General features: G+C 41.2%; 1 protein-coding gene across 1 annotated transcript in view; it reads left to right on the plus strand.

The window, feature by feature from the left end:
- Window positions 1–18,815, plus strand: part of SSH3 (slingshot protein phosphatase 3) — a 199,536-nt gene that overhangs the window by 78,547 nt on the left and 102,174 nt on the right. The window contains exon 10 of the mRNA XM_053692361.1: window positions 7,936–7,982. Coding sequence (XP_053548336.1) covers window positions 7,936–7,982 — 47 coding nt within the window. The remainder of the gene's footprint in view (window positions 1–7,935; window positions 7,983–18,815) is intronic.

Here is an 18,815-nt window from a genome sequence, read left to right on the forward strand (position 1 = left end):
TATTTAATTGTATTTATTTGTAGGAATTGTGTTTAATTAATTTATTGATAGTGTAGTGTTAGGTTAATTGTAGGTAATTGTAGGTAGTTTATTTAATTAATTTATTGATAGGGTAGTGTTAGGTTTAATTATAACTTAGGTTAGGATTTATTTTACAGGTAAATTTGTTATTATTTTAACCAGGTACAATAGCTATTAAATAGTTAAGAACTATTTAATAGCTACTGTACCTGGTTAAAATAAATACCAAGTTGCCTGTAAAATAAATATTAATCCTAAAATAGCTATAATATAATTATAATTTATATTGTAGCTATATTAGGGTTTATTTTACAGGTAAGTATTTAGCTTTAAATAGGAATCATTTATTTAATAAGAGTTAATTTATTTCGTTAGATTAAAATTATATTTAAGTTAGGGGGGTGTTAGTGTTAGGGTTAGACTTAGCTTTAGGGGTTAATCCATTTATTAGAATAGCGGTGAGCTCCGGTCGTCAGATTAGGGGTTAATAATTGAAGTTAGGTGTCGGCGATGTTAGGGAGGGCAGATTAGGGGTTAATACTATTTATGATAGGGTTAGTGAGGCGGGTTAGGGGTTAATAACTTTATTATAGTAGCGCTCAGGTCCGCTCGGCAGATTAGGGGTTAATAAGTGTAGGCAGGTGTCGGCGACGTTGAGGGGGGCAGATTAGGGGTTAATAAATATAATATAGGGGTCGGCGGTGTTAGGGGTAGCAGATTAGGGGTACATAGGGATAACGTAGGTGGCGGCGCTTTGCGGTCGGAAGATTAGGGGTTAATTATTTTAAGTAGCTGGCGGCGACGTTGTGGGGGGCAGGTTAGGGGTTAATAAATGTAATACAGGGGTCGGCGGGGTTAGGGGCAGCAGATTAGGGGTACATAAGTATAACGTAGGTGGCGGTCGGCAGATTACGGGTTAAAAATTTAAATTGAGTGGCGGCGATAAGATCTTCAGGGGCTTAGTGTTAGGTTTCTTTAAGGGGGGTTTGGGTTAGATTAGGGGTATGTGGGTGGTGGGTTGTAATGTTGGGGGGGGGTATGGTATGTTTCTTTTTACAGGCAAAAGAGCTGAAATCCTTGGGGCATGCCCCGCAAAGGGCCCTGTTCAGGGCTGGTAAGGTAAAAGAGCTTGTAACTTTTTTAATTTAGAATAGGGTAGGGAATTTTTTATTTTGGGGGGCTTTGTTATTTTATTAGGGGGCTTAGAGTAGGTGTAATTAGTTTAAAATTGTTGTAATATTTTTCTTATGTTTGTAAATATTTTATTATTTTTTGTAACTTAGTTCTTTTTTATTTTTTGTACTTTAGCTAGTTTATTTAATTGTATTTATTTGTAGGAATTGTGTTTAATTAATTTATTGATAGTGTAGTGTTAGGTTAATTGTAGGTAATTGTAGGTAGTTTATTTAATTAATTTATTGATAGGGTAGTGTTAGGTTTAATTATAACTTAGGTTAGGATTTATTTTACAGGTAAATTTGTTATTATTTTAACTAGGTAGCTATTAAATAGTTATTAACTATTTAATAGCTACTGTACCTGGTTAAAATAAATACCAAGTTGCCTGTAAAATAAATATTAATCCTAAAATAGCTATAATATAATTATAATTTATATTGTAGCTATATTAGGGTTTATTTTACAGGTAAGTATTTAGCTTTAAATAGGAATCATTTATTTAATAAGAGTTAATTTATTTCGTTAGATTAAAATTATATTTAAGTTAGGGGGGTGTTAGTGTTAGGGTTAGACTTAGCTTTAGGGGTTAATCCATTTATTAGAATAGCGGTGAGCTCCGGTCGTCAGATTAGGGGTTAATAATTGAAGTTAGGTGTCGGCGATGTTAGGGAGGGCAGATTAGGGGTTAATACTATTTATGATAGGGTTAGTGAGGCGGGTTAGGGGTTAATAACTTTATTATAGTAGCGCTCAGGTCCGCTCGGCAGATTAGGGGTTAATAAGTGTAGGCAGGTGTCGGCGACGTTGAGGGGGGCAGATTAGGGGTTAATAAATATAATATAGGGGTCGGCGGTGTTAGGGGTAGCAGATTAGGGGTACATAGGGATAACGTAGGTGGCGGCGCTTTGCGGTCGGAAGATTAGGGGTTAATTATTTTAAGTAGCTGGCGGCGACGTTGTGGGGGGCAGGTTAGGGGTTAATAAATGTAATACAGGGGTCGGCGGGGTTAGGGGCAGCAGATTAGGGGTACATAAGTATAACGTAGGTGGCGGTCGGCAGATTACGGGTTAAAAATTTAAATTGAGTGGCGGCGATGTGGGGGGAGCTCGGTTTAGGGGTACATAGGTAGTTTATGGGTGTTAGTGTACTTTAGGGTACAGTAGTTAAGAGCTTTATGAACCGGCGTTAGCCAGAAAGCTCTTAACTCCTGCTATTTTCAGGCGGCTGGAATTTTGTCGTTAGAGCTCTAACGCTCACTTCAGAAACGACTCTAAATACCGGCGTTAGAAAGATCCCATTGAAAAGATAGGATACGCAAATGGCGTAGGGGGATCTGCGGTATGGAAAAGTCGCGGCTGAAAAGTGAGCGTTAGACCCTTTAATCACTGACTCCAAATACCGGCGGTAGCCTAAAACCAGCGTTAGGAGCCTCTAACGCTGGTTTTGACGGCTACCGCCGAACTCCAAATCTAGGCCGAAGATTTTCCTGACAAATGTCAGAGAGTCAAAGCTTCTAAACGCTTTTCAAGTTCTTCACTCTGTTCTACGGCCTTCCATAGCTCAGTGCATGGAATTAGTAGGGTTTTTTGGTTGCAGCAATGGACATAGTTCCTTTTGCGCGAATTCATCTAAGACCATTACAACTGTGCATGCTCAAACAGTGGAATGGGGACTGTACAGACTTGTCTCCAGTGATTCAAGTAGATCAGAAGACCAGAGACTCACTCCGTTGGTGGCTGACCCAGGATCACCTGTCCCAGGGAATGAGCTTCCGCAGACCAGAGTGGGTCATTGTCACGACCGACGCCAGTCTATTAGGCTGGGGCGCGGTCTGGGATTCCCTGAAAGCTCAGGGTCTATGGTCTCGGGAAGAGTCTCTTCTACCGATAAACATTCTGGAACTGAGAGCGATATTCAATGCTCTCCGGGCTTGGCCTCAACTAGCAAAGGCCAGATTCATAAGATTCCAATCAGACAACATGACGACTGTTGCTTACTTCAACCATCAGGGGGGAACAAGGAGTTCCCTGGCGATGAGAGAGGTGACCAAGATCATCAAATGGGCGGAGGATCACTCCTGCCACCTGTCTGCGATCCACATCCCAGGAGTGGAAAACTGGGAGGCGGATTATCTGAGTCGTCAGACCTTTCATCCAGGGGAGTGGGAACTCCACCCGGAGGTGTTTGCCCAATTATGGGGCATTGCAGACATGGATCTGATGGCGTCTCGTCAGAACTTCAAGGTTCCTTGCTACGGGTCCAGATCCAGGGATCCCAAGTCGACTCTAGTGGATGCATTAGTGGCGCCTTGGACTTTCAACCTAGCTTATGCGTTTCCACCGTTCCCTCTCATTCCCAGGCTGGTAGCCAGGATCAAACAGGAGAAGGCCTCGGTGATTTTGATAGCTCCTGCATGGCCACGCAGGACTTGGTATGCAGACCTGGTGAATATGTCATTGGCTCCACCATGGAAGCTACCTTTGAGACAGGATCTTCTAGTACAAGGTCCATTCGAACATCCAAATCTATTTTCTCTCCAGCTGACTGCTTGGAAATTGAATGCTTGATTTTGTCTAAGCGTGGGTTTTCGGATTCTGTGATAGATACTCTGGTACAAGCCAGAAAACCTGTGACTAGAAAGATTACCATAAAATATGGAAAAGATATATCTGTTGGTGTGAATCCAAGGGATTCCCATGGAGTAAGATTAAAATTCCTAGGATCCTTTCCTTTCTCCAAGAAGGTTTGGATAAGGGATTATCAGCGAGTTCTCTAAAAGGACAGATTTCTGCTTTATCTGTCTTGTTACACAAACGACTGGCAGCTGTGCCAGATGTTCAAGCTTTTGTTCAGGCTTTGGTCAGGATCAAGCCTGTTTACAGACCCTTGACTCCTCCCTGGAGTCTAAATTTGGTTCTTTCAGTTCTTCAAGGGGTTCCGTTTGAACCCTTACATTCCATAGATCTCAAGTTGTTATCTTGGAAAGTTCTGTTTTTGGTTGCTATTTCTTCTGCTAGAAGAGTTTCTGAATTATCTGCTCTGCAGTGTAATCCGCCCTATCTGGTGTTCCATTCAGATAAGGTTGCTTTGCGTACTAAACCTGGTTTCCTTCCAAAGGTTGTTTCCAACAAGAATATTAACCAGGAAATAGTTGTGCCTTCTTTGTGTCCAAATCCAGTTTCAAAGAAGGAACGCTTGTTACACAATTTAGATGTAGTCCATGCTTTAAAGTTCTATTTAGAAGCAACAAAGGAATTCAGACAAACGTCTTCTCTGTTTGTCGTTTATTCTGGCAAGAGGAGAGGTCAAGAAAGCTACTGCTACCTCTCTTTCCTTTTGGCTGAAAAGCATCATACGATTGGCTTACGAGACTGCCGGACGGCAGCCTCCTGAACGAATCACAGCTCACTCTACTAGGGCTGTGGCTTCCACATGGGCCTTCAAGAACGAGGCTTCTGTTGATCAGATATGTAAAGCAGCGACCTGGTCTTCTCTGCACACTTTGTCCAAATTCTACAAATTTGATACTTTTGCTTCTTCGGAGGCTATTTTTGGGAGAAAGGTTTTGCAAGCCGTGGTGCCTTCTGTTTAGGTAACCTGATTTGCTCCCTCCCTTCATCCGTGTCCTAAAGCTTTGGTATTGGTTCCCACAAGTAATGGATGACACCGTGGACCGGACACACCAATGTTGGAGAAAACAGAATTTATGCTTACCTGATAAATTACTTTCTCCAACGGTGTGTCCGGTCCACGGCCCGCCCTGGTTTTTTAATCGGGTTTGAAGAATTTCTTTCTCTATACACTACAGTCACCACGGCACCCTATAGTTTCTCCTTTTTTTCTCCTAACCGTCGGTCGAATGACTGGGGGGGCGGAGCCTGGGAGGGACTATATGGACAGCTCTTGCTGTGTGCTCTCCTTGCCTTTCCCTGTGGGGGAGGAGAATATCCCACAAGTAATGGATGACACCGTGGACCGGACACACCGTTGGAGAAAGTAATTTATCAGGTAAGCATAAATTCTGTTTTTTTTGCGTTCAATCATCATAGTTCTTAAACAGCATCTGATATAAATTTTACTGTGTATCCCTAGGAGCCTATTATGTGAGGAATTCCGTGTACCAGAGCTATCCAACATGCGGATGTTAGCGTACCCTAGACCAGGCCCAGGCCAGGTTTTCATTATAGCTGAACCAGTGCACAGGTGAAGTAGTCAGCTGATCAGTAACACCATGGTTACTAACCTGCTCTCACCCATAAGCTGATTATTTCACCTGTGCACTGGTTTTGCTATAATGAAAACCTGGCCTGTTGGGGGTACTTGAGGACCGCGGCTGAGAAACAATACCCTAGACTTTTGTTCAAGCGATTAAACAATAACGTTGTAATATAAGTGCAACGTCAGTGCGCAATTGAGCTTAGATTTTTGCACTCTTCTGATCTAGCTAAGAATCTTGCACCTAGATTACGTGTTTTGCCGGTAAGGCCATGCGGTGCTAACGCTCAGTTTCAGCTCACCGCTCACCTACAAACGACGCTGGTATTACAGGTTTTTTTCAACCCGGCGTTAGCCTCTAAAAAGTGAGCGAAGAGCAAAATTTAGCTCCACATCTCACCTCAATACCAGCGCTGCTTACGGTAGCGGTGAGCTGGCTAAACGTGCTACTGCACAATTTCCCCATAGGAAACAATGAGGCATAATCGGTTGATTCCTATGGGGAAAGAAAATTTATGTCTACACCTAACACCCTAACATGAACCCCGAGTCTAAACACCCCTAATCTTACACTTATTAACCAATAATCTGCCGTCCCCGACATGGCCGACACCTGCATAATATTATTAACCCCTAATCTGCTGCTCCGGACACCGCCGCCACCTACATTATACTTAAGAACCCCTAATCTGCTGCCCCCAACATTGCTGCCACCTACGTTATAGTTATTAACCCCTAATCTGCCCCCAAACGTCGTCGCAACTATATTAGGGCTGCAACAACTAATCGGTAAGATTGATCATAAAAATAGTTGTCAAAGAATGTCATTATCAATTAGGTGGTCAGCGATTAGTTGGTTATTGCACAGCACCAGCTGCTTCAATCCGATGAACTCCTGCACATGGTATTGTGCAAACATTTTTATTTATTATTATTTTTTCTATCCGATTAATCGGATAATTATTGTCCGATTAATCGGATAGAAAAAAGATTAAAAAAATAAATAAATTAAATTTTTTTTGCACAATCTTAGTTGCAGTAGATCGTCAGATTAAAGCAGCTGGTGCTGTGCAACTGACAAACTAATCGCTGACCACCTAATTGATAATGAGATTTGTTGACAACTATTTTTATGATCAAAACTTACCGATTAGTTGTTGCAGCCCTAAACTATATTAAATGTATTAACCCCTAATCTGCCGCCGCCACTATAATAAAGTTATTAACCCCTAAGTCTAACCCTAACCCCCCCTAACTTAAATATAATTTAAATAAATCTAAATAAAATAACTACAATTAAATAAATTATTCCTGTTTAAAACTAAATACTTACCTATAAAATAAACCCTAAGCTAGCTACAATATAACTAATAGTTACATTGTAGCTATTTCAGGGTTTATTTTTATTTTACAGGCAACTTTGTATTTATTTTAACTAGGTACAATAGTTATTAAATAGTTATTAACTATTTAATAAACTTCCTAGTTAAAATAAAGACAAATTTACCTGTAAAATGGAACCTAACCTTAATTACAATTACACCTAACACTACACTATAATTTAAAATAATTTCTTAAATTAACTACAATTAAATTAAATAAACTAAAGTACGAAAGAAAAAAACACTAAATTACAGAAAATAATAAAATAATTACAAGAATTTTAAACTAATTACACCTAATCTAATCCCCCTAATAAAATAAAAAAGCCCCCAAAATAATAAAAATCCCTACCCTATACTAAATTACAAATAGCCCTTAAAAGGGCTTTTTGCGAGGCATTGCCCCAAAGTAATCAGCTCTTTTACCTGTAAAAAAAAAAAAATACAATACCCCCCAACATTAAAACCCACCACCCACACACCCAACTCTACTCTAAAAGCCACCCAATGCCCCCTTAATAAACACTAACCCCTGGAAGATCACCCTACCTTGAGACGTCTTCACCCAGCCGGGCATAAGTGGTCCTCCAGAGGGACAGAAGTCTTCATCCGATCCGGGCAGAAGAGGACCTCCAGACGGGCAGAAGTCTTCATCCAGGCAGCATCTTCTATTTTCATCCATCCGGGGTGGAGCGGGTCCATCTTCAAGCCAGCCGACGCGGAGCATCCTCTTCTTCTGGGACCTCTCAACGCTGCTTTTTAAGGCTAACGCAAGACTCGTAATCTAGGCGTTGGTTTCTATGTTTTATATCATTACTAAAGGATTTTATTTTTTCTGCCCATTTGACAAGCTAGTTGACTTAACTTTCCCCTTCCACAACATCATTTTTGTCATGCTCTATTTCAAGTCCTGCCACAAATACTGGTGGTAGAACATTGTTGTGTGAAACACTTGATTTGTTTTAAAGCTTAGTTATAATCACTTGAGTGTACCTACTTGTATATTTAAGAATATAATAATATATGGAACTGGAGCATGAGGAAGGTTCATGGAGCTGTCACTGAATGTAGATATTTATTGAAACTGATTAGTTTAATTTTAAAACTCTCCCTCACACTCTTTATTTTATTTTTTCAGGGGTCTGAATGGAATGCATCTAATCTGGAAGAACTTCAGAAGAACAAGTATGAACCCTTGACAGCCTGTTAATTTTTTTTCACCAGCAGTATAACATAGGCCATATTTTAAAAATGGTCACAAACCTATAGGGGCATTCGCGTGTATGGGGAAAAGATTATTCTCTATTTTGACAAACATAGTAAAATGAGGAACATGTTTTAAAAAAAAATAAAAAAATTATAAAATATATATATATACACATACATACATACATACATACATACATATACATTTTGGACCAGATTATGAGGGAAGCTAGAGCGCTAATTGCGCTAGAAGTAAACTTTTTGCGCGCGTCTGGTTGCGCTTGTATTACAAGTTGAAAGTAAAAAGTTAGCACGCTCGTGCTAACCCAACGAGCGCAAACAGTTTAGGTCTAGCACAATCAGAATATCGCAAACGCAATAACGCCCTATTCACGCGCTAACCCCGACATGAAGAGATCTCAATGTTAAAGCCCTTTGCCTGCCTTTTTTTTTTTTTTTTTTTTTTTTTTTTTAAAACATCTGAGATCTCACATCTTTGAGCACTTATAACTTTTTGTGTTCAATTTTTTTTCACAATAATTTTTAATAGATGTTATTATGAGTGTAACTGTACTTTGGTAATGTATTTTTGATGCGTTTTGTGACACTTTTTTTTTTTTTTTTTTTTTGCAAAACTGTTAACCACAGCTCTGAGTACGCTGTAACCCGACAAGCATTAACTTGAATTGCGCTCAAGCGATTGCATTTACTTTAAAATTGTTATACGGGCGCAATTTAATCTGCGTGCAAACTAACACGAAAGCCAGATATCTCTTGCATGCAAACACTCGTAATCTGGCCCCACATTTTTAACAAATGTGTTTGACTCTTTCAAAATGGTTAAACACATAGTCAAAGTTGTACCTCTAGAATGCCATCATTATGCTTCAGATAAGAAAAAGATCAGTGATTGGAGCATACACATGTATGTCTAATTCTCATTTGCTAATCTTTATCCTCATCAGAAGGGGCATGGGAGCACAACATTTATTAAACTTGTGACAGTAAAAGAAAAAAATGTTTAAAATGCTTTAACAAAATGGCTCATTTTTTTATTTCTTCACTAGAATGACCCTAAATGATTCAATAACATTCTTGATTAAAGGTAAAGCAAAATATTAGAACCCAATAGTCGGTTTAAGAGATTACTGGTATATTAACAGAAAGACTCTTGCTAGATAACTGAGCCCTTTTTATTTTTGTATCACACCATGAAGAGTGTTATTTGGCCAGAAAGCAGACATGGCTGTGCAGCTAGTAAGGTGCGCATGCATCATGGTTTTAGGTTGCTGGACCTCTTTCAAAGTTGTTTTCAGAGTGAAATGTTTTAGTCCTAGTTTCTCTTGTAAGATGTATCGAGTCCACGGATTCATCCTTTACTTGTGGGATATTCTCCTTCCCAACAGGAAGTGGCAAAGAGAGCACACAGCAGAGCTGTCCATATAGCTCCCCCTCTAGCTCCACCCCCCAGTCATTCTCTTTGCCGGCTCTAAGCAATCGGAAGGGTAAAGTGAATGTGGTGTTAGAATTGTAGTTTTTATTTTCTACAAGCAAAAGTTTGTTATTTTAAATGGTACCGGTGTGTACTATTTACTCTCTAGCAGATAGGAGATGAAGATTTCTGCAGGGAGGAAGATGATTTTAGCATGTTGTAACTAAAATCCACTGCTGTTCCCACACAGGACTGAGGAGTACAAGAGAACTTCAGTTGGGGGGAACGGTTTGCAGGTTAGCCTGCAATAAGGTATGTTCAGTCATTTATTTCTAGACAAGACTGTGATAATACTAGAAAAGACCGTTAATATCCCCATGAGGGAAGGGTAAGCTGTATTCAGAATTGCAAGCTTACATAACAGGGCTAGTTTATGCTGGTTGATACTACTTAATGGCAAACGGTTTTTATTGAAAAATATCGTTTTTTGAGACACTTTGAAGGTTCCTTTGGGTTTCTTTCAGGGGTTGTTACCCACATGGCTATTATTAAAACACTTAGGAGTGTTTCTTTAGGCCTCACAGCACCGGAGTAAGGTGGGAGGGGCCTAATTTCGCGCCTCAGATGCGCAGTTTATTTGACTAGAAGTTCAGGCTGTTTCACATGGAGGGTCCTGCTGCAGTTTGAGGGCCTATAAGAAGCTTTTTCCCCACAAATCTGGTTCCTAAGGGCAGGTAGGGCCACAGCAGAGCTGTGGCTAGGTGCTGAAGCTTTTTTAACCGGTTGCTGGCTTACTGTCAATCCGGTTTGGGCATTAAGGGGTTAATCGTTTTTATTGCTAGTGGTGCAATCTTACTAATGCTTTAGGTACAAACTGTAAAAATTTTGAAAAGTTTGCTGCATTTTTCACTGTTTGGTAAAATTGTGTGCCTTTTTTATCTCTTAAAGGTACAGTAACGTTTTTTTTTTAAAGTGTGTTTATACTTGATTAAAGTGATTTCCAAGCCTGTTTTGTCTTACTACTAGTCTGTTAAACATGTCTGACACCAAGGAAAATCCTTGTTCAATGTGTTTAGAAGCCATGGTGGAACTCCCTCTCAGAATGTGTCCCACTTGTACTGATATGTCTATACACTTTAAAGAACATATTGTTGCACTTAAAAATGTGGCCCAAGATGATTCTCAGACAGAAGGTAATGAGGTTAGCCCGTTAACCTCTCCCCAAGTGTCACAACCAGTTATGCCCGCTCAAGCGACGCCTAGCACCTCTAGTGCGTCTAACTCTTTTACCTTGCAAGACTTGGCGGCAGTTATGAATAATACCCTCTCAGTGTTTTTATCTAAACTGCCCGTGTTACCTGCAAAGCGTGATAGCTCTGTTTTTAAGAACAGATTCTGAGCATTCTGACGCTTTAGTAGCCGTATACGATATACACTCACAACGCTCTGAAGTAGGGGCGAGGGATGGGCTGTCTGAGGGAGAAATTTCCGATTCGGGAAAGGTTGCTCCTCAGACAGATTCAGATACGTTGGCTTTTAAATTTAAACTAGAACACCTCCGATTATTGCTCAGGGAGGTATTAGTTACTCTGGATGACTGCAACCCTTTGGTGGTTCCAGAGAAATTGTGTAAAATGGACAAGTACCTAGAAGTTCCTGTTTACACTGATGTGTTCCCGGTCCCTAAGAGGATTGCGGATATCGTTACTAGGGAGTGGGATAGACCAGGTATTCCGTTTGTTCCCCCGCCTGTTTTTAAGAAAATGTTCCCCATATCTGACCCCATGCGGGACTCGTGGCAGACGGTCCCTAAGGTGAAGGGGGCTGTTTCTTCACTTGCTAAACGCACAACCATACCAATTGAAGACAGTTGTGCTTTTAAATACCCTATGGATAAAAAATTAGAGGGTTTACTTAAGAAAATTTTTGTTCAACAAGGTTTTCTTCTCCAGCCTATTGCGTGCATTGTTCCTGTAACTACTGCAGCTGCTTTCTGGTTCGAGGCGCTGGAAGATGCGCTCCAGACGGAGACCTCATATGAGGACATTATGGACAGAATTAAGGCTCTTAAGCTGGCTAATTCTTTTATCACAGATGCCGCTTTCCAACTAGCTAAGTTAGCGGCAAAGAATTCAGGTTTTGCCATTTTAGCGCGCAGGGCGCTATGGCTAAAGTCCTGGTCGGCCGATGTGTCGTCAAAATCCAAACTCTTGAACATCCCTTTCAAAGGAAAGACCCTCTTCGGGCCTGAATTGAAAGAGATTATTTCAGAAATCACTGGGGGAAAAGGCCATGCTGTCCCTCAGGACAAGTCCTTTAAGATAAAGAACAAACAAAATAATTTTCGTTCCTTTCAGGAATTTCAGGAGCGCGGCCTCGCTTCATCCTCCCCTGCTACAAAGCAAGAGGGTAATGCTTCACAACCCAGGCCAGCCTGGAAACCTTACCAGGGCTGGAACAAGGGTAAACAGGCCAAGAAGCCTGCTGCAGCCTCCAAGACAGCATGATGGGGTAGCCCCAGATCCGGGACCGGATCTAGTAGGTGGCAGACTCTCTCTCTTCGCTCATGCCTGGGCAAGAGACGTACACGATCCCTGGGCCTTAGAGATTGTATCCCAGGGATATCTTCTAGATTTCAAGGACTCCCCTCCAAGGGGAAGGTTCCACATTTCTCGTTTGTCTACAGACCAGACAAAGAAAGAGGCGTTCTTACGCTGTGTAGAAGACCTTCATACAATGGGAGTGATTCACCCAGTTCCAATTGCGGAACAAGGGCTGGGTTTTTACTCAAACCTGTTTGTGGTTCCCAAGAAAGAAGGAACTTTCAGACCAATCCTGGATCTCAAAATTCTAAACAAATTCCTCAGAGTCCCATCATTCAAAATGGAGACCATTCGGACTATCTTACCAATGATCCAGGAGGGTCAATATATGACTACCATGGATCTAAAGGATGCGTATCTGCACATTCCTATCCACAAAGATCATCACCAGTTTCTCAGGTTTGCCTTTCTGGACAAGCATTATCAGTTTGTGGCTCTTCCTTTCGGGTTGGCCACTGCTCCCAGAATTTTCACAAAGGTGCTAGGGTCCTTCCTGGCGGTTCTAAGACCGCGGGGCATATCAGTGGCGCCTTATCTAGACGACATCTTAATTCAGGGGTCGACTTTCCAAAGAGCCAAGTCTCACATGGAAATTGTAGTGGCCTTTCTGAAGTCTCATGGGTGGAAGGTGAACATCAAAAAGAGTTCTCTCTCTCCCCCTCACAAGAGTTCCCTTCCTAGGAACACTAATAGACTCGGTAGAAATGAAAATATTTCTGACGGAGGTCAGTAAGTTAAAACTCTTAACTACTTGCCGAGCTCTTCATTCCATTCCTCGGCCATCTGTAGCTCAGTGCATGGAGACAATCGGACTAATGGTAGCGGCAATGGACATAGTCCCTTTTGCACGGATACACCTCAGACCACTGCAACTATGCATGCTCAAACAGTGGAATGGGGATTATGCAGATTTGTCTCCTCAAATACAGTTGGACCAGGGGACCAGAGATTCTCTTCTCTGGTGGTTGTCTCTGGATCACCTGTCTCAGGGAATGTGTTTCCGCAGACCAGAGTGGATCATCGTAACGACCGACGCCAGTCTGTTGGGCTGGGGTGCAGTCTGGGACTCCCTGAAAGCTCAGGGCTTATGGTCTCGGGAAGAAGCTCTTCTCCCGATAAACATTCTGGAACTGAGGGCGATATTCAACGCGCTTCAGGCATGGCCTCAGCTAGCTGCGGCCAAATTCATCCGATTTCAGTCAGACAACATCACGACTGTAGCTTATGTCAATCATCAAGGGGGAACAAGGAGTTCCTTAGCAATGATGGAAGTAACCAAAATAATCAGGTGGGCGGAGGATCACTCTTGCCATCTCTCAGCAATTCACATCCCAGGAGTAGACAACTGGGAGGCGGATTTTCTAAGTTGTCAGACTTTTCACCCGGGGGAGTGGGAACTCCACCCAGAGGTATTTGCCCAGCTGACTCGGCTATGGGGCACTCCAGAATTGGATCTGATGGCGTCCCGTCAGAACACCAAGCTTCCTCTTTACGGGTCCAGGTCCCGGGATCCCCAGGCGGTGCTGATAGATGCTCTAGCAGCGCCTTGGTCCTTCGATCTGGCCTATGTTTTTCCACTGTTTCCTCTCCTCCCTCGTCTAGTTGCCAGAATCGAGTAGGAGAGGGCTTCGGTAATTCTAATAGCGCCTGCGTGGACACGCAGGACTTGGTATGCAGACCTAGTGGACATGTCATCTGTGCCACCATGGACACTGCCAATGAGGCAGGACCTTCTAATACAGGGTCCTTTCAAACATCCAAATCTAATTTCTCTGCGTCTGACTGCTTGGAGATTAAACGCCTAATTCTATCAAACCGTGGTTTCTCTGAGTCAGTTATTGATACCCTGATTCAGGCTAGAAAGCCTGTCACCAGGAAAATCTACCATAAGATTTGGCGAAAATATCTTTTTTGGTTTGAATCCAAGGGTTACTCATGGAGTAAGGTTAGGATTCCCAGGATTTTGTCCTTTCTCCAAGAAGGATTGGAGAAAGGATTATCAGCTAGTTCCTTAAAGGGACAGATATCTGCTTTGTCTATTCTTTTACACAAACGTCTGGCAGAGGTACCAGACGTTCAAGCGTTTAGTCAGGCTTTAGTCAGAATCAAGCCTGTTTATAGACCTGTGGCTCCGCCATGGAGTCTGAATTTAGTTCTTTCAGTTCTGCAAAGGGTTCCGTTTTAACCTTTACATTCCATAGATATTAAGCTTTTATCTTGGAAAGTTTTGTTTTTGGTAGCTATCTCTTCTGCTCAAAGAGTTTCTGAGTTATCTGCTTTACAGTGTGATTCACCTTACCTGGTGTTCCATGCAGATAAGGTAGTTTTGCGTACCAAACCCGGTTTTCTTCCTAAGGTTGTGTCTAATAAGAATATTAACCAGGAAATTGTTGTTCCTTCTCTGTGTCCTAATCCTTCTTCGAAGAAGGAACGTCTGTTACACAATCTTGATGTGGTTCGTGCTTTAAAGTTCTATTTACAAGCAACTAAGGATTTCAGACAAACAACTTCTTTGTTATCTATTCTGGTAAGAGGAGAGGTCAGAAGGCGACCGCTACCTCTCTTTCCTTTTGGCTGAAAAGCATCATCCGTTTGGCCTATGAGACTGCTGGCCAGCAGCCTCCTGAAACAATTACTGCTCATTCTACCAGAGCAGTGGCTTCCACATGGGCTTTTAAAAATGAGGCTTCTGTTGAACAGATTTGTAAGGCAGCGACTTGGTCTTTGCTGCATACTTTTTCCAAATTTTACAAATTCGATACTTTTGCTTCTTCGGAGGCTATTTTTGGAAGAAAGGTTTTACAAGCAGTGGTGCCTTCCGTTTAAGGTACCTGTCTTGTTCCCTCCCTTCATCCGTGTCCTAAAGCTTTGGTATTGGTATCCCACAAGTAAAGGATGAATTTGTGGACTCGATACATCTTACAAGAGAAAACAGAATTTATGCTTACCTGATAAATTACTTTTTCTTGTGATGTTTCAAGTCCACGGCCCGCCCTGGCTATTAAGTCAGGTAGTTTTTTTGTTTAAACTACAGTGACCACTGCACCCTATGGTTTCTCCTTTTTCTTCCTAACCTTCGGTCGAATGACTGGGGGGTGGAGCTAGAGGGGGAGCTATATGGACAGCTCTGCTGTGTGCTCTCTTTGCCACTTCCTGTTGGGAAGGAGAATATCCCACAAGTAAAGGATGAATCCGTGGACTTGATACATCACAATAATTTATCAGGTAAGCATAAATTCTGTTTTTATTTTAACTTGGTAAAGTGCAGATAGATGCAGATCTCAGAAGTGTGGACATGTTAATGCTTTTGACATATGTTTTTGTGTATGTTGTGTTTTTTTATAATGAAATTTTTTCATTTAAAGGGACATGAAACCCTTTTTTCATGATTCAGATAGAGAATACAATTGTTCTTCTTTTATCTATTTTGCTTCATTCTCTTTATCTCCTTTGTTGAAGATATAGCTATACACATGGGTGAGCCAATAACATGAGGCATATATGTGCAGCCACCAGTTAGCAGCTCCTGAGCCTACCTAGCTATGCTTTTCAGCAAAGGATACTAAGTGAACAAAGCAAATGAGATTATAGCAGTACATTGAAAGTGGTTTAAAATTGCATGCTCTATCTGAATCATGAATTCATGTCCCTTTTAAAACATTACTCCTTTGGTAGAAAAACAAATATGTTAAATCAAAGTAAACCTAAAAAGAAACAGATTGTGTAAATAAAACAGTAAACAACTTTGTTTTCTTGCAAAATTAGCACTTAGAATTTCTTACTGTAGCTTCCGCCCACAATTTGATAAGAGTCGAACTGAACATGAGCAAATCTGACTTCCTGTTTATGTAGTCTATTAATCCTAAACCAACTGCTAGATAAGCTTCCTGTAGAGAGCACAGCCTCCTTGTAGGGCTGTAACAGGAAGTAATGGACTCTGTTCAAATGAAGTTTAAGAAATAAAATCCATTTAATAGAAATCATTGCAATATGTATTATTCATCTATTTAAAGGGACAGTCTACACTAAAATTGTTTTTGTTTAAAAAGGAGAGTTAATGCCTTTACTACCCATTCCCCAGCTTTGCACAGCCAACTTTGATATATTAACATACTTTATAACATTGAAACCTCTAGATTTCTGCCTGTTTCTAAGCCAATATAGACAGCCTGTTATTACAAGAGAGGATAAAGAAGAGCACCTCATGGTGCAGTTATCTCAGTGATAAATAAAATAAATGTGCACAAGAATGCACTGAAAATAAAATTCCAGTCTACAAAATCCAGCCTGCCCTGCTAGCACAAACTCCTCATGCTGACACAAATGTGAGTACCCATTTCATATCTTCAGACTGCGTGAGCCTTTTCTGACATAAGTTTTATCTGCACTATGGGAAGCCCTGTGTTTTTTTTTATTTGTTGAAAGGTCATCACACTCAAGTCCCCATCGAAAGGAGCGAGTACCTATATCAGTCAGCTGGAGACTGCAAAGCCCATCCTGCGTGTATTGCACTCATTTCTCTTACATTGTGTATTCAGTCCACGGATTCATCCTTACTTGTGGGATATTCTCAATCCCTACAGGAAGTGGCAAAGAGAGCACACAGCAAAGCTGTCCATATAGCTCCACTCAGGCTCCGCCCCCCCAGTCATTCTCTTTGCCGCTCTAACAAGTAGCATCTCCACGGGGGTGGTAAAGAGTATGTGGTGTTAGATTTGTAGTTTTATTTCTTCAATCAAGAGTTTGTTATTTTAAAATAGTGCCGGTTTGTACTATTTACTCTGAGGCAGAACAGTGATGAAGATTTCTGCTGAGAGGAATATGATTTTAGCACCAGTAACTAAAATCCATTGCTGTTCCCACACAGGACTGTTGAATACCAGAGAACTTCAGTTGGGGGGAACAGTTTGCAGGCTTAACTGCTTAAGGTATGCTCAGTCATTTTTTTCTAACAAGACCTGGTAATGCTAGAAGACTGATAGAAATCCCCATGTGGAAAGGTAAGCCATTTTCTGAGACTCGGTATAGAAGGATGGCTTAGTTTACAGGGCTTAAATCACTGGTGGACACTGTTATGGGTAAAATCGATTATTTTTTAATATAATCTGATGTTTGCACAAGTGTTTATCATATTTGGAACACTTTTTAGGGGTTTTACACGCCTGGCATAATTTTAGACACCTATTTTGGCTTAGGAAGGCCTCACAACTCCGGAGTGAAGAGGGAGAGTGCCTAATTTCTTTCATGTAATTAGCAAGAGTCCATGAGCTAGTGACGTATGGGATATACATTCCTACCAGGAGGGGCAAAGTTTCCCAAACCTCAAAATGCCTATAAATACACCCCTCACCACACCCACAAATCAGTTTTACAAACTTTGCCTCCTATGGAGGCGGTGAAGTAAGTTTGTGCTAGATTCTACGTTGATATGCGCTCCGCAGCAGGTTGGAGCCCGGTTTTCCTCTCAGCGTGCAGTGAATGTCAGAGGGATGTGACGAGAGTATTGCCTATTTGAATTCAATGATCTCCTTCTACGGGGTCTATTTCATAGGTTCTCTGTTATCGGTCGTAGAGATTCATCTCTTACCTCCCTTTTCAGATCGACGATATACTCTTATTTATATACCATTACCTCTGCTGATTTTCGTTTCAGTACTGGTTTGGCTTTCTACAACATGTAGATGAGTGTCCTGGGGTAAGTAAGTCTTATTTCTTTCATGTAATTAACAAGAGTCCATGAGCTAGTGACGTATGGGATATACATTCCTACCAGGAGGGGCAAAGTTTCCCAAACCTTAAAATGCCTATAAATACACCCCTCACCACACCCACAAATCAGTTTTACAAACTTTGCCTCCAAGGGAGGTGGTGAAGTAAGTTTGTGCTAGATTCTACGTTGATATGCGCTCCGCAGCAAGTTGGAGCCAGGTTTTCCTCTCAGCGTGCAGTGAATGTCAGAGGGATGTGAAGAGAGTATTGCCTATTGAATGCAGTGATCTCCTTCTACGGGGTCTATTTCATAAGGTTCTCTGTTATCGGTCGTAGAGATTCATCTCTTACCTCCCTTTTCAGATCGACGATATACTCTTATATTTACCATTTCCTCTACTGATTCTCGTTTCAGTACTGGTTTGGCTTTCTACAAACATGTAGATGAGTGTCCTGGGGTAAGTAAGTCTTATTTTCTGTGACACTCTAAGCTATGGTTGGGCACTTTATTTATAAAGTTCTAAATATATGTATTCAAACATTTATTTGCCTTGACTCAGAATGTTCAACTTTCCTTATTTCCAGACAGTCAGTTTCATATTTGGGATTATGCATTGAATTATCATATTTTTTCTTACCTCAAAAATTTGACTTTTTTCCCTGTGGGCTGTTAGGCTCGCGGGGGCTGAAAATGCTTCATTTTATTGCGTCATTCTTGGCGCGGACTTTTTTGGCGCAAAAATTCTTTTCCGTTTCCGGCGTCATACGTGTCGCCGGAAGTTGCGTCATTTTTTGACGTTATTTTGCGTCAAAGATGTCGGCGTTCCGGATGTGGCGTCATTTTTGGCGCCAAAAGCATTTAGGCGCCAAATAATGTGGGCGTCTTTTTTGGCGCTAAAAAATATGGGCGTCATTTTTGTCTCCACATTATTTAAGTCTCATTATTTATTGCTTCTGGTTGCTAGAAGCTTGTTCACTGGCATTTTTTTCCCATTCCTGAAACTGTCATTTAAGGAATTTGATCAATTTTGCTTTATATGTTGTTTTTTTCTTTTACATATTGCAAGA

The sequence above is a fragment of the Bombina bombina genome, chromosome 9 (genome assembly GCF_027579735.1).
Source record: "Bombina bombina isolate aBomBom1 chromosome 9, aBomBom1.pri, whole genome shotgun sequence".
NCBI lineage: Eukaryota > Metazoa > Chordata > Amphibia > Anura > Bombinatoridae > Bombina > Bombina bombina.